The sequence below is a fragment of the Halictus rubicundus genome, chromosome 2 (genome assembly GCF_050948215.1).
Source record: "Halictus rubicundus isolate RS-2024b chromosome 2, iyHalRubi1_principal, whole genome shotgun sequence".
Lineage (NCBI taxonomy): Eukaryota > Metazoa > Arthropoda > Insecta > Hymenoptera > Halictidae > Halictus > Halictus rubicundus.
In genome coordinates, this window is record NC_135150.1 from 14,726,185 (window position 1) to 14,741,243 (window position 15,059).

The window sequence follows — 15,059 nt, forward strand, 5'->3', positions numbered from 1 at the left end:
ACAATTTTTATTTAAAAATCCACAGTCCACCACAGTAAGGAATTAAGAAGGATCAATAGAAAATCCCCAAAGTGTTAGTAATTACATAAATTTTCAAATAAACTCACTATCAAATAGTGAAAAGATCACTGCATACGTGTTGACGTAAACAAAAAGATAAAACTTTCGCACTTGGCAGGGAGTACGTGTAATTTGGTTGCAAACAAATCGCAGTGGTCTTTAACGGAAATCGGCGATAGCGCGCCACGGTCAGTCAGCTCAAAAACGCGGTAATTAGCGTATCAGCGTCGGCCTTCGTTATCAGATTCGCATCCGGAGATCCGAAATCGCGTGTCGCGGGAAATCGTGGCGCGGCGTCGTCGTTCCGCGGTGTTATCGCGACGCTATCATTTAACAAAAAAAAAAGGCACACGATCGCCGGCGTGGCTCGGCAGTCGATGTTCGTCGCGCTCCTTCGCGCGAACCGAGAACGACCGGAGATCGACTTCGAACGAACGAACGAACGACGGTGAAAAAGAAACGCGAAAAACGAAAGCCATAAAAATAAGACGAAGAATCTGTCGCGGTGTTTACCGCCTGTGTAGTTTCTGGTCGCTCTAAAGAACTTCCGTTTTAATTTATTCCCGGAAGCAGGCGCATCCGTGACAGCGACCGACTCCGGAGGAGGAACAGGATCAGAAGGAAAAGTTTCCCGGCTGTTCCCAAGGATTACCTTCCCCATCGTCGGGCATGGGTTGCTGCGGCTGCTCGGACGAGACCTCGTCCAAAGTGGAGCCCACGGTAAGAATTATTTTTTATGATTCCTCCCCTCTCTCTCTCTCTCTCTCTCTCTCTCTCTCTCTCTCTCTCTCTCTCTCTCTCTCTCTCACGCCGACCCACACCCGCCACTGAAATTTCCGCTCAAGTATTTTAATATAAAACTTCGAGCTTTGCTTGTCACGGTAAACTGAACTTGCAGCTACCGGCAGCCGCAGTCAACCCCCTCCCCCCACCCTTTCAACCATCGGGTTCTCCGAATCGACCCCCCCTGAATATGCCACTCAAGTTTCGATTCAACCCCCTCCGTCAACCCTCTGTTTAGAAGAGCGATTCGGTACGAAAACGCGCGGCTACTTTGTGTCGCTCTCGGAATTTTGCAAAATCTAGATTTCGACATTCCAGCGCGATTTTTTCTTGTTATTTTTACTTTTACCAAGCTCCTTCCATGGCGATTTTTTTTTTGGCGATCAATTCGTCTAAATAGATTGTAAAACGCAGTTACAAAATTCATGTAAATTGGTTATTGCCAGCCAGGAAAGACCACAGAAATTGTTAATAATAGCTTATCTTGTTACTTTTAAGTTTTCGAATTATTCTTGCTATTTTTACTCTTGCCAAGCTCCTTCGATGGCGAATTTTTTGCGACCAATTCGTCTATATAGATTGTAAAACACAGTTATAAAATGTATGTGAAGGTTATTGCCAGCCTTGAAAGACCACAGAAATTGTTAATAATAGCTTATCTTGTTGATTTTACGTTTGGAAGGACTTTTCGTCCAACTTTTCTCACAATTTCTAGACAAAGTCTGAATAAATCGTGTACATGTGGATTATCGGTGGCCACGAAGCGCCACAGAAATTGTTAATAACAAAAGAGACCGCGTTGAAATATATTTAAGTGCACTCAGCGTTACACGAGTTTACTTAACAGCATTCTGGCTTCCCCGGGAGTAGGAATTTGTTCCTCGAAATTCTGCAATTTGACAGATGGCTGGTTCACCTCTTGGTAAATGAAAAATTGAAGAAAAATTGCTTCCCTGCTTGTTTACGAAGCTGTCTTTTGTCATTTCCTAACGGATTCACGTATTTCATTCGTGCACCGGAAATTGCAGAATTCCTGAACGTTTCTCTAAATTGATACATTTTTTGGAATTAAAAATTCATTCACTCCTGTCCGTAGAGAATTAAGACGGAATTTCTATCCATTCTTATTAATTAACTGTATACGTTTATTTTTTTTTATTGATTTATTTTTATTATGGACTTGCAAGAATGCATAAACATTGATGGAGACTGTTTTCGGGAATAGCGTTTTCTAGTTTGAAAAGAAATGAAAGTTTGATTCCACAACGTTCAGTCGGATTGTTTGTCCACCATTGCGAATATTGTCGTGGTCGAACGTCTTTGTGAAACGAATTAGCAACAGACTATTAGCTAATACCAAGGATAATTCTGTACTTAACCGGCAAGATTTATGAAGTCTTGGTGCGCTATCTCCGCGAAGTTGTTGCAGCCACTTTTGCAACTGTCTGTTCCAGATACTCGTGGATTTTTAAACTAGCTGCTGCGCGGTATATTTATGTACATCTTATCTTTAATCGCGTCTTCATACAGGAAGAAACAATACCTGAATGTCCCCCAGGAAATTTATCAGCTGATAAGTCGAGCGCATTCTCGAGGAGCACATTAGACTCTAAAAGCTGCGAACAAAGGCCGACTATAACTGCTCGTTCCGCGCGTTTCTAAATACAATCACGCAGAGGGGGATGATTCTGAACTCGTTCGGGGGTGGTGTGCCTAAGGGAACGTATGTATTTCCGGCCCAGTGGATCCGCTTGTTTCTCTGATTACATATTTTGCGACTAGAATTATCAATTCGAAGAGTAGTCAAAGGTATTACAATTCAGCTGGAAGCATTTGTTACAGTCGTGTGCCTGCGAAGACACACAGCGTATTAGCCGTTGCGGCGCTTTGTTACAAAATTTGATAAACAATGCACAATAATAACAGCGGTCCTCTGGCGTAATCTTTATTGGAAATTTTCTGTTCGAGATAAAATATTGGGTATACAATTGTCGGGTATGTGTTTCTCATGTCCTTGCAAACATTAAGGAAAATATTGTTTAATATTAACAGTAAATGTTGTCGGGAGCATACCAGTTTTTTATTCATACGAAAATTGACCCATTGCCCTTTGCACTCCGGGATTTTGCAAACACCTGTTAAATGTTGTCTCAGCCTTGACATAGGAGTGCAAAGGGTTAAGGGTTAAAATAATACTTTTGGTCACTTCGAATTTCATTTAATTCGTAGCCCTTTCTTCTGGAATTTTTTTACTACTTACAAACAATAAGAATAATCTTCATCGCTTTCTGCGTATTTACTCCGTCTTATGAATAAATTCCTAAATGGTCGATTTGATCGATAAAAGATTTGCCACGAATTAATTTGTACAAGGGCGCTGTAAAAATATTATTAGAAACAATGAAGCCAGGCAAGCAAGGCTTCCGAGTTCTTCCGACGGTAATAGTCATCCGGACGACTAATTTCAGTCTTCACTACAACTTTTTTCATTTAAAGCGAAAGAGTCTGTCGCCGAGGAAGACGAAATGAAATTCCTCGTTTGTGTTGTTGCTCGTTTAGGCGTGTGCTGATTGAAGCCCTTCGCCGTGTTAACAAATAATGTTTCTAAATTAAAATTCCTCTAAGTCTTCCCTATAGTTCTCGACTATCTCTCTGGCAGCGTGATGCGAAAAAATAATTAATTGGAATTGTTATCTTCGATAAGATCGAGTTCCCGGAACCGAGCGTATTTATGGGATTGCATAATACGCTCCGCGCAAAATAAACGATCAGTGCCCGTTGGTGAACGGTGTATTTCGGAAGTGTACGATCATGGCACACTATGAAACGCTCATAAGCCGTTCCACGGAACGGGAAAGCTACTCTAAAAATGTGTTTAAGGGTTGGAATCAATAGGAAGCGCTTATGCGAGCGTGTAGCGCAATAGCACGCCTTTTATCTCTGCAATTCCTCCGGCTGTAAAGATACAGAGATTGGTCGGTTGATGGTATCGGAACGCAGCGAGCTAAGTTACACTTCCAATAAAAGTCTCGAGACAAAATTATTTATAACTAAGTGCAGATCGATGAAACAGAACGAGAACTCGGCCGTAGATTACGAAGACAATTAAAATCCAAGAAAAATCCCGCAGCTTCACGACCAAGTTCACTCGCGGAGGAAAGTAATTTGGAACGGAGAGCGCGGCCGCGCATCGAGTCGCCAGCTAATGCGATTAATAATTAGCATTAAGCTCGACAAATTTTCCGGCACGGCGCCGAGATCGGATCTCCGGCGTCCACGCTCGAAAAATGTCTCAATGAACAGTTTAATAAAGTATTCGATTTAATTGGCAGTTAACACCGTTCGGATCATGAGATATCCGAGCGAAGCCCGTTACCAGGGAGGGGGGAGTATCGATTGTCGGGCCAGATTCGATTAAAATTTAATATCTCCTCCTTGTCGGCGTTTACTTTCGTTACGGAGGAACCGCGGAGACGCTATAATTACGAACGTCGGAGCAACGTATGGTATTCACTCCGTTCATTTAAGGAGGCAAGCAGCAGTTGTCTCCGAACCCGACTAAAACGTCCAATTAATACCGAAGTTCATTACCGCGCAACGAGCGTCGCAGACTCCGCTAACCCGTCGTTTATCCACTGAATCAGCTCCAACCCCCCCCCCCCCCTCATACCCTATTCCTCCGTAAGCCGATCTTCTGGCCACGTGACTACACATGCCGGAATATTGGTCGCTCAAGGCCATTTGCCTGATTGTGAATCATGCTATAACCAGCTCCTATCCACCTACCCTCCCCCTCTTCTATGCTAACATCTTGTCCCCTATCCGAACGATCCGCCAGGAGTCGATGTTCTCCGGGTGATTAAGAGAGAATCGAAGAATCTCCATCCTGGAATTTCATTTCGGGCCGATCCGACTGAAATTATGGCGACTGATGCCCTCCGTCGCATCGATCCGTTCTCGCCAGCGAGCTGATTCGAATGATGGATTCCCGATGCTACTGCACCGCTCAAAAGAAACGGGGTTTCGGGTTTCCCGCGGAGTCCACGGGACTCATGGCGAAGTTCACGGAGCCTGTCTGTTTCAATTTACCGCGAACATAACTGCTGAAAAGTTTCGAATAATGTCACGTTACAAGGCGGTGACAGCACGAAGCCATCGGGATTACTTTGTTCTCGGAAGACGCATAGCTGTGGTTTTGCAGTTTGTAACGAGCATCGTTCTGCACAGCCATATTCCTGGAGGAAGAACGTACTGTCCAAGTAATTGTTATTAGACCGCGGACTTTTATGTGACACGAGCGAAGAGATCGAGTGTGAAACGGTAGAGGCATTTCGAGAATTTAACCCTTCGCACTCGAGTGGTGACTCTGAAGCGCCACTAGAAATCGTTGCGGCATTATTTCAAAGAAATTCGAAAAAATATTACGAAATATTTGTTACATTACAAAATTTCTATTCAATAGATTACTAAACATTTAAATGTTATATGTGGAAATCGGTTCAGTTTCGTACGAATAAAATGAAAATATTCTAAGTCGGAAGAAAAATTTAGTTTTGGAATGACAATAGCGCCGAGTGCAAAGGGTTAAAAATAATGTTGCATTGTTTCTAACTGTATAAAGTAATCAGAAGAAGAAATGCACGACTATGTAGCTTCTGTGGAATTAATATTTTATTTTATTTTTATTTTACATAAAAATCCACAAGCAGAGTACAGTGGGTAGAAAAATAGTGGAACACTCTTTTTCTAAGTCAAGAAAGTAGCACATTGATTTCGATTTCTTTTTATCACTTCTATTGATAATTTACCACTAAAAAATGATGTATACTCAAGACAAGAATTGTTTAGAGTGAAATGTGTTGGCATAATAGTAATTTGTGTAACGTCACATTCTGAAAAAGAGGACAAAAGATTTATTTGTGTGGGTTAGAACATAATCGAGTGATATCGTATCGCAGGAAGAATGCTAAATCAGAGTATGATGGAGTATAATACTATTTTTTCTCTCGACGTATGTTCCGATAAGTCTATTCATAGACTTAGTTGTGACGTAGTCTTACTTTGTGTTATTGGTTGGAACACTTACATTTTACATCCTTCGTAGATTAGGTTATCACCGGATGTTTTGTAGCTTTTTCGCAGGACGTACCTTTTTTCTGGCTGCAAGAGCGTCGTGTATTGTACAGAATTTTTTAATTGCAAAAGATTAACGTTCCTGCAATAGTATACTACGATAAAGTATACTTGAAAATCTAGATTTTCTCACTGTGCTCCTTTTCACACTGATATCACAACGTACATACCGAGTGTGCCAATAAATTTTTCCACTGTGAACAAATAATCAGAAAATTACTAGACTGCGAAGGCCAAGATAAGATTGTCAAAAGTGCCCCCAAACAAAATTGATTTTTGGTCACACCACTTAACAGGGCTCCCAAAAAAACCCCTTTGTGACAAGTTTCAAGTCGCTACCCCTACCATAAGGGTAGTTATAGGGTGAGCACGGTTTAATGAATTATGCTCTGTTTCTTCTGTTGGGCTCAACAAAAAATTACGACAAAATTCATGAGCATTCTAGCTAATAGTACACACGATAGTGAATTATTTTAGAATTTTTGGCTGCAAAGTCGATTTTTAAAAAAGTCCGGAAGCACAAAATCGCCGATCATATTGAAGTTTTCAGAGTACCACGTTTACATTATTATTAGATTGCGGGTAGGCGTATTTTAAAACAATAAAAAATTTTAAAATGCTGTTACATTATTTTCAACCTATTAAAAATATTAAGAAAGAAAATAAATTTCTATTTCACTTCAGTTTGTTGCAATTCAGGTAGAAAATTTTTATTTTGCATAAAGTGATTATTAATGTGCATGTTTCTCAGATTTTTTCAAGCAATTCGAAGAAACTGTATATTTAGTATTGAAGTTTTGGAGATACCAGTTATCTCCGGCTACACCCTCTGCATGCAAAGTGAGGATTGTCTACAAGAAGCAGAAGCTAATCGAAAACATGTAACAAAAATGTATAATAAAATGCATTCCTTCCGTCAATAATTCTAACACGTAGAAAATAAAACGATTCTACTGTCTTCACAATTTTGTATTTCATTCATTTTTGTAACAAACGCGCGAAATTCACAGTCTACTCGTGACCGTCTATCAAAACTACGCGACACCGGGCGGCAGATGTGTGCGGAATCAATTTTGCCGTTAAAAGTAAACGTAGCGACACCACGGCGAAATCTAGAGCAAAAATCGAAAGAGTGTTTAATCGCGTGTATCGAATATTTTTCCGCGAATTCAATGTTTGAACGTTCCCGATGGGACCAGCCCTTTAATAATATAATTCATTGTTCTCCGATAACCGGCCACGGCCATTTTGTCGGGCACGCGGCCGCCAGGACGCGCTGAATTTAAACTATTCTATTACCATCCTATTCAGAAAACAGTGGGTGAAACAGGAGTCCCTCGCAGCCGTTTACCATAGCAATTAGTGTCCTTCGGTCGTCGAAACGCGTTCCAACCCTTAAAAGGGCCGTAAGGGATTGCGGGCTGTCTCGCGTGAACGCTGCAAAATATAATCATTTTCATGTATTTTTTCCAAAGTGCTGATACGCCTCACGTAATAATTTCTTTTCATAATCAATTCCGCCCTGCAGAACAATTTTTTATACAGATTTAACTAATTATTTCTTTTGGTTCCACCCCATAACAAATGCATATTTTAAAATTTTATATTCCTGACGATTCGAAGTCTCAAGGTGGACTAAATCAAAAAATCGTTATAATTGCTACCAAAATAAATAATTTATCTTGAAAATTGTCAAAACAGCGAATCTGAAATTGGCATATTCCGAAATTTCGTTATTTCTCGCCGAGCTTTTAATTAAAAAAGGTATGATAAATTCAAGGTAAAAATATAATTTTCGTGCCGGCGTATTAGGTGTCCCAAAAGTTTATTTCGGAAACAGCGCGGTTTTTTAAAAAAGCAAATGGCGTAGATGAGTAAGAGGATTAAGCGTGCGCGTCGAGAAAGAAACTTTTGGGACACCTAATGGTACGCGTGTGGAACAGCTCGTCATTATTTCAGAGCAATCGGCCGTGTAGTTTTTTGAAATTTAATCTAGCCCAGGTGAAAAAATACGTTTCAAGGAAAACGCGTTTCAAGTTCGACACCGCCGCTCGGAATCGTCGTGACTTTGTCATTGCGACGGACTCGTCCGTAGAATTGTGCGGACATATTGTCGCGGTTCTGTACTTTTGAGAAATGCAATTAACAAATTCGATTTCTCGAACCGTTCACGCGAGACAACACGCACCGCTCCGCTCGGTGCGTGCGGCGAACGCACGAAAGACTCGCGCGGATAATGATGTGATCAATAGGACGGAATGGCGTGCTTTTAATAAGCCCGAGAGGAATTTAATTACGCCCGGACGCTAATGCAAGGTCACCGTCAAAGAATCTAATTAATTTAGGGTGGCGGCTGCACACGGTCTGAGTTGTAACAGGGTTACAAGTTTCCCTGTGTCGGTGAAACGTCGCAGGATTCGCTAAAAGCATTAGCTCCGCCCGATTTCACAGGTTTGAAAATTTACTGGGACCCCGGCCGCAAACGATAGATTTCGCCCCTTTCTTCTTCGTTTTCTGTTCTTCTTCCTCCCCCCCCCCCCCCCTCTGTTTTTAGTTTTCTTTCTTTCCGTTTCTCTTTTTTCTTTCGGAAACCAATGATACGCGCGTTGGAAAACCGAGACACAGGTCGTTGGGTCGCCGATCGACAAATTTTTCCGGGGTCAGAATTAAATTTCTCATGCATGGCCGCACGTGTCCGGAACCGGTGCTCGACGAAAATGATAAGATTACACGTGGAAACGCTGCTGTTCTACCGTTCACGATCAAACGGCATGCGGCTTTTCGAGAATTTCGCCGTCGACGAAACTGCCGACCTAGGAGAGCCGAATTGTTATTGCAAAGATTGGAACGTTTGTTTACTCTAGCAAGATCCTCGGCCGAAAATTCGTCCGCTCTCTGTTCCGGATACATACTGTCGAATCTTCGTCCCCGCGATTCGGGTGTAATTAACACAAGAATTGAATGAAATTAGTGTGACCAAAGACATCATTCATTATTCAACTTGTCATTCGTGCACGTACACATTCAAGACAGATATGTTCGTGCATAATATTCCTTGTTAATACTAACCAATATTTTATGCAGATCTGTACAGTGGTATAAGAAACACCTGGCGTATGCGAGACGCCTTTGTACGTCGTTGTACGTCTTCATACTTTGTCAAAGGGTTAATGTACGGCACGCATATTACTGAAATATGTTGCGGTGCTAGACTGTTGCTGATTAGTAGGCTGCGGATGTTTATAGAATTTTCAATTCTTGTAGAAAAATTTTTAATTAATCCAAAACAAATAAAAATCGTACTAAATTATGTCAAATTTTATATTATAGCATTTCTTGTTAGTTTTCGTAAGCCATAAATTCTAAAGATCCGCAGTCTACTCATCATTTATGCTTTTCTGTACATAATAAATTGTTATTAAACTCAATTGTTATTAAATTCAATTTTAAACAATTTCGTCTCGAATTTTGTTGTTTCTTTCCATCACAGTGTATTTAGTATGGCCATAATCTCAGTTAGATATCTAATGAATCATTAGTAATGATTTTTAAACGACTCTGAATCATTTGAGATCGATAAGCATGACACCAAAACCATGCAGTTCAAGATTGTGGGATAAATCGAATAGAAAAATCGAAAAACGGTGTATTAAAAATCCGAGACAGCTCTGAAGATAGTGAAAAATAAATTAGAGAAAAGTTCAGACGTTGAAAAATCTTGTTTGTGTGACAACGAGTCGTTCAACTAATACGAATTGTATTTAGAAATGAATTTATCGCTGCATCCAGAGTTTCTAAGTAGCAAAATGTTTACGGGCGGCGGTGTGCTTGTTTAAAATACGAGCATACTAAGATGAAAGTGTAAAACTACGGATCTGTTTGCGGAATACTATTTTTGAGGAAGTGTACGAAGGTTAATTTCGCAGAAAATGCTCGGAACAGCTTGCTCCGAGAGAAATCCACCGAATGCTTATACTATAAATGGGAATGCATTATACAGAATGATTGACTGAGTAAGGAGCCACGATAAAGTTTCAAATTCCCGGGCAATAAATTTCCCTCCCGCTGCGCGGGAAGTATTTCTTATAACTCACTTAAGCCCTTCGCAAAGAAAACAATTCTCTGTTTAGCGCCCAGTTCCGAAAGTTTGTCTTCGCGGAATTGGAACGGGCATAAACATTTCTGGCCTGCGCTTGCTAATAACTTATTACCGGGCTGCGGATTTTACGCATTTACAATAAATTCGACGGCGGGAGAAAACGCGGTAAACCTACCGAAACGTCACCGGCCAGGAAACGCAATTTTTATTCGTCACGTTAGGAAACCCCTAGGGAAAGACCACAACCGGAGGATTGCTAATAACCCCGCTGATCCTCCTAAAATTAGCATCCTCGCCCAAGCCGGCGAGGAATCCTTTTCTTCTGAATTTCCTCGGAGCGATCCACGGTTCAACCCTTCGCTACTCAGGTGAGAAATGTCTGCTCACAAGCAATATGTGAAATTAACAAATTAAGGGGGTACTCTGTTTTTCGTTTTCCCGAAACCACCTTTTTCGAAACTGTTGCGACGATATCTAAGGTTCTAATGGACCAAGTGACTTGAAGTTTTGAGCGAATCTTCAGCACATATCCTGTTATCGCACGAAACAATCTATGACGAATAAATTATTTTTCTACCGTGCTGAAAGCGAAAAAGTATCGAGAAAATCGGTAACTTGAGTTCAGAACGCCACCATTTTATGTAAATAATCAAGATCCTTACTTTATTTTGATTGAGACTACAGTCACATTCATACCGATTAATATGCTCCCTCATCTTTTTGTTTTCGATCAGCAGAAGGACCAAAATTGCCGCAACAATCAACATTTCTCAAAACATACTCTACGAAAAAAATATGTAGCTCCTGCAATTTTGATTATTCTTTAGAAAAACCACACGTGTGCGTCGAATACCAATAAATATGTGTGCAGAATCGTAATCGAAAAAGCTTAATATTCATTCTGAAAAGTATTCCTAAAAATTGACAAAAAAAAACGACTTTAAAAATTAAAATGCCCCGTTAATCTTCAGGGTGAAGGTGCACACTTTACTATTTTTTAAATACTGTGGTTGCTGTTTTTTTGTCTGTGGTGCGAGATGCATTTCTTGAAAGTGCGACGTTACAAACGAAGCATAATTTGTTATTTTCACACTTTGACTGCCAAACTGGGAACCTCAAAAATTCCATAAAATTAAAGTAAGGTGTTTAACCCATTTGAAATATGAAAAGAAATATGAAAAGAAGGCCTTTATCGCCAAACTTTTTTTTTATTATATTTAAGTACAAAAATGGAACTTCATATTTCAGCATTATAAGAAAAAACAAATTGAGCGTATATATACGCTCCGGTGATAGTGACCAGGAAAATTGAGCGTATATATACGCTAATGATGCAAATGGGTTAATGAAATAAAAATTAAATGTATCATATCGAGCAGTCCTCCAATTTTACAGATCCGAATAAAATTTGGTACCACGAATACATTAACGTAAAAACTCATTTTAAAACCTGGACAAATAATTCCGTCTCCCACATATGAGTGGCATGGCAGTGAACGTGTTAAAGTGTAAAACAAAAGTATTTCCGAGGAGCGTGTACGCGGCTTAAAGCTTCCCTCACCGTTTTTTATCGACACAATAAAAATATCGCACAGAACGCTATTCAAGCTGAAAGTAAAGGAAGGTCTGTCTTTAATAGCATGTTTCCTTGCAGTTCGCGAAATATCTAGTGACGTTTATCGCAGCCCACCTGAGCAACGAAGAGTTAATATTATGTTAAAGAACTGCGACTGGAATAAGCGAAAAATTACCAGCGCGATCAAGGGGTTGACGCCCGGCGAACGAGGGGTGGCTTTAATTCGGTCGCTCGCCAGCAGATATCACTGACGAGTTTCGCAGAGGGAGAGACAGAGAGAGAGAGAGCGAGAGAGTGAGTGAGAGAGAGAGAGAGAGAGAGTGAGAGAGAATGAAAGAGGAGTGAGATATAGAAAAAAAAAAGAAAAAATAAGCGAAGGCTGACGCGACGTTAATAAATGGAGGTGTGCGCGGTATTTTCGAGAAATACGTTCTTTCCAGCGACGATTTTCCATGTTTATCCGTTTCAGACGCCAGAAAACCAGGGCACGCCGACCAGACACTCGGAGCAGGTTTTCGTCACCGATCGATCGTGCACCGACATCCTGACTTTGATCGTTCTGATCGCTCTCGCAGTCGGTTACGTACGTCTAGCATTGCCTCTTCTTCTTCTTCTTCTTCTTCCTCCTCTTCTTCGATTTTCCTTTTTCTTCCACGAAGCCGGCTCTGTTCGGTGCTGGTTTTTCCCCGCTCCCGTCCCGATTCACTCTGTTCCCCCCTCCCTATGTATTTCACCATCGCGGATCCGCTCCGCGAGACGCAGCCAGAATATACATATTTCCCGTTTCTGCTTCCGGCGGCAGGGCTTTCTGGTGAGCAACGGGGTGAAGAAAGGGGACATCTACCGCGTTATAAATGGCTACGATGACTGCGCAAACGTTTGCGGACGCAACACACCCGGCGAAACTAATCCCGAATTTAATTGCAAGGGCAAAGACATGACGAGCAAACGGTAAGCATCATTTCTCCTCTGGCTGCCTCACACGCACGCACGTCCCTCTTCTCTTCTCTTCTCTTCTCTTCGCTGCCGAACGGCCGTCGTCAAGGAACGGCAGCCCCGTAAACCCGTGAACACCGGCCGTTTCGGGGCGAGTTCCGAGTCGGGCAGCCCCGGAAATTCGCTGGAAAATGTTAAAGGCTGAGTAATTAGCTCGCTCGGATTCGTTGATGGAACTTTAATTCGTCCTGGGCTCATGAATTCCAACCGACGATTGACGACCCCGCGCCGCGCCGCGCCGCGCCGCGTGACCGCTCCTCTGCTGACCCGGTTCCCGGACCCTTCGTTTTTGCTGATCAGAAGCCCGGCTAATTTTTAGACGGGTTCTTTAACCTTCCGTGCCACGCATTCGCGTTTCGCAGAGCTAATAATTCCACACGAACAGCATAAAGCTCCTCTCTACGCCACCAGCCCTTTTTGCGGATAACGGGGGGCGGACATGTTTGACGATTTCGTTGCGGCCGTGAATAGATGAATTCGTGCGTTACGTACGTACTCGCCATTCTCTCTCCAACCCTAGGGTGGTCGCGCGAATTTTCGTAACGCCAGTGGTGTTGATATCAGAAACCTTATTTCTCACTAAAAATGTCACCGGGTTCAAATAACAAGACACGTGTAATGCATTGTTTTTAATTCAGAAGGAATAGAAGTACAATAATGGAAATTATTACATATTCATGAATAAACTAGCTCTCCTTCGGTTATGAGTAAAGAAAGTCGGTCTGTGAGACCGGGCGCGACCACTCTAGGGTTAAACGATTTTCTTCCACGAAATACAAGCCGATCCTTCCGTCAGGTGGAAATTGCTGGTAATTTCAGTTTCGTGTCAAAAGACAGTGGGTCAACGGGAACCTAAACCTTCGGAGAGTTATCACGTTCTAGGACATTAACGGAATATTAAATTGCTCAGTTTGTATATTCATTTTTCCTGCTGTTAATTGTTTGTCGCCATTCTGCTATTTTGTAGCCCTTTCATTTTAGAAAATTTATTTTGTCGACATTGCTCTCCATAACATTTTCCTATATAGTTGTATCAGAAGTAGTTGGTAAAATGTACCTGATGGTTGCTTATAAAATGAAGGCGTGTAACTTTTTAAAAGTTCAAAAGATTCCTGATTTTTTCATTTGCAAAGAAGGTGTACTTTTAGGTAGATTAAATGCAATACAAATCTTAAAACATTGTTCTATTGTTTTGAACCGTGTAATATGATTAACAAAAGAAAGAAATATCTACGTTGTTCCTGTGTCTTGCAATTAATACGCGCAATCTTTATTTTGAAAATCCGCAATAATGGTTCCTCTGCGTACCCTTCTTGTTCATTTCCAATTTTCTTTTGAAGCCAAGTTCCCACGAACGAGCCTAATCTCGTCTGGAATAGCAACCAAATATTGTTTAGATCCTGTAATTTGAAATGTCAAATTTCCTGTTTGATGTTTGATTAAGTATCACAAAAAATGGTATGCCTTTAGAAACGTAATCAATCAAGAATTGTATAATCTTTTAAGTAACACAAGAATGATATACAGCTTCTGGGCAATCAATAAAAAAATCATTTCAACTATCGGAATACAAACGATTTCAAATCCGAGATTTCATATTAGACGATCTAGTAGATTATTAGGATCACTTATCGCTTGATTAAAACTCCTGCGCTCGCCCAACGCAAAATACAATTGAAACATTCATTGCGTTTCACGGAAATACATTTATTCGTGGAAATTTCGAAAATCAACAGTCTAATGAGGAAGGGTTTCGACTCAATTTTTGCATACCGAATGTAATTTGTGTATCATATTTTGAAATCTGCGAATGTTTGTTGATTCGGGTGCAATTGCTTCCATTCGTTTCGGGAGGGTTTTTTTTTCCTCGATGAAACGTTAATTAATGCGGTTACTATAAACGAAGCATTTCGCGCCAGGATAAATTCGCAATAATTTTAATCTCCTTATCGGAGAGCCGTGAAATTCTCGTTTCGCTCTAGCGAGTGTTCTGCGTTTCTTTCGTTGTTGTTTTTAATTGATTGCATTCGGGATCGCGTTGCATTAATTATTCCACTCGTCGTCGGTGGACATGAAATCGAATCATCGTGTCTAGCGCGGCCATGTTGACGCGAACCGGTGTGTGTTCGAGCTATCTAATTCTTGTTTCTTTCGGTTAGATCAATACCACTTCTCTCTGCGCAGACAATTTCGTGTTTTCTTCTCCGCTACCAATCGAAAAAATATTTCCAGACATCCGACGACTAATTAAAGCGAGCTATCGCTTAATTTTAGGTTCGTTTTTACGTAAAATTACAAACGTTCTGTCCAAATTGTAATTTTCTAATAGCCAAATCAAATCATCAGCGGATCATCGAGCAAAATAAAAATTGCCTGCGTTGATTGCAAAAGGCAAGGGCTAAACAAAAATAT

The 15,059-nt window shown here is 41.0% G+C and overlaps 1 protein-coding gene across 6 annotated transcripts in view; it reads left to right on the plus strand.

The window, feature by feature from the left end:
* The window catches only part of LOC143365360 (choline transporter-like protein 1), a 95,602-nt gene that overhangs the window by 63,210 nt on the left and 17,333 nt on the right, over positions 1-15,059 (plus strand). For 4 of the 6 annotated variants that reach the window (XM_076805466.1, XM_076805467.1, XM_076805470.1 and 1 more), the window contains 3 exons: positions 631-780; positions 12,121-12,234; positions 12,454-12,602. In XM_076805466.1, the coding sequence (XP_076661581.1) occupies positions 730-780; positions 12,121-12,234; positions 12,454-12,602 (314 nt within the window). In that variant the 5' untranslated portion in view covers positions 631-729. The remainder of the gene's footprint in view (positions 1-630; positions 781-12,120; positions 12,235-12,453; positions 12,603-15,059) is intronic. The other 2 variants (XM_076805469.1, XM_076805468.1) reach the window with 1 other exon arrangement.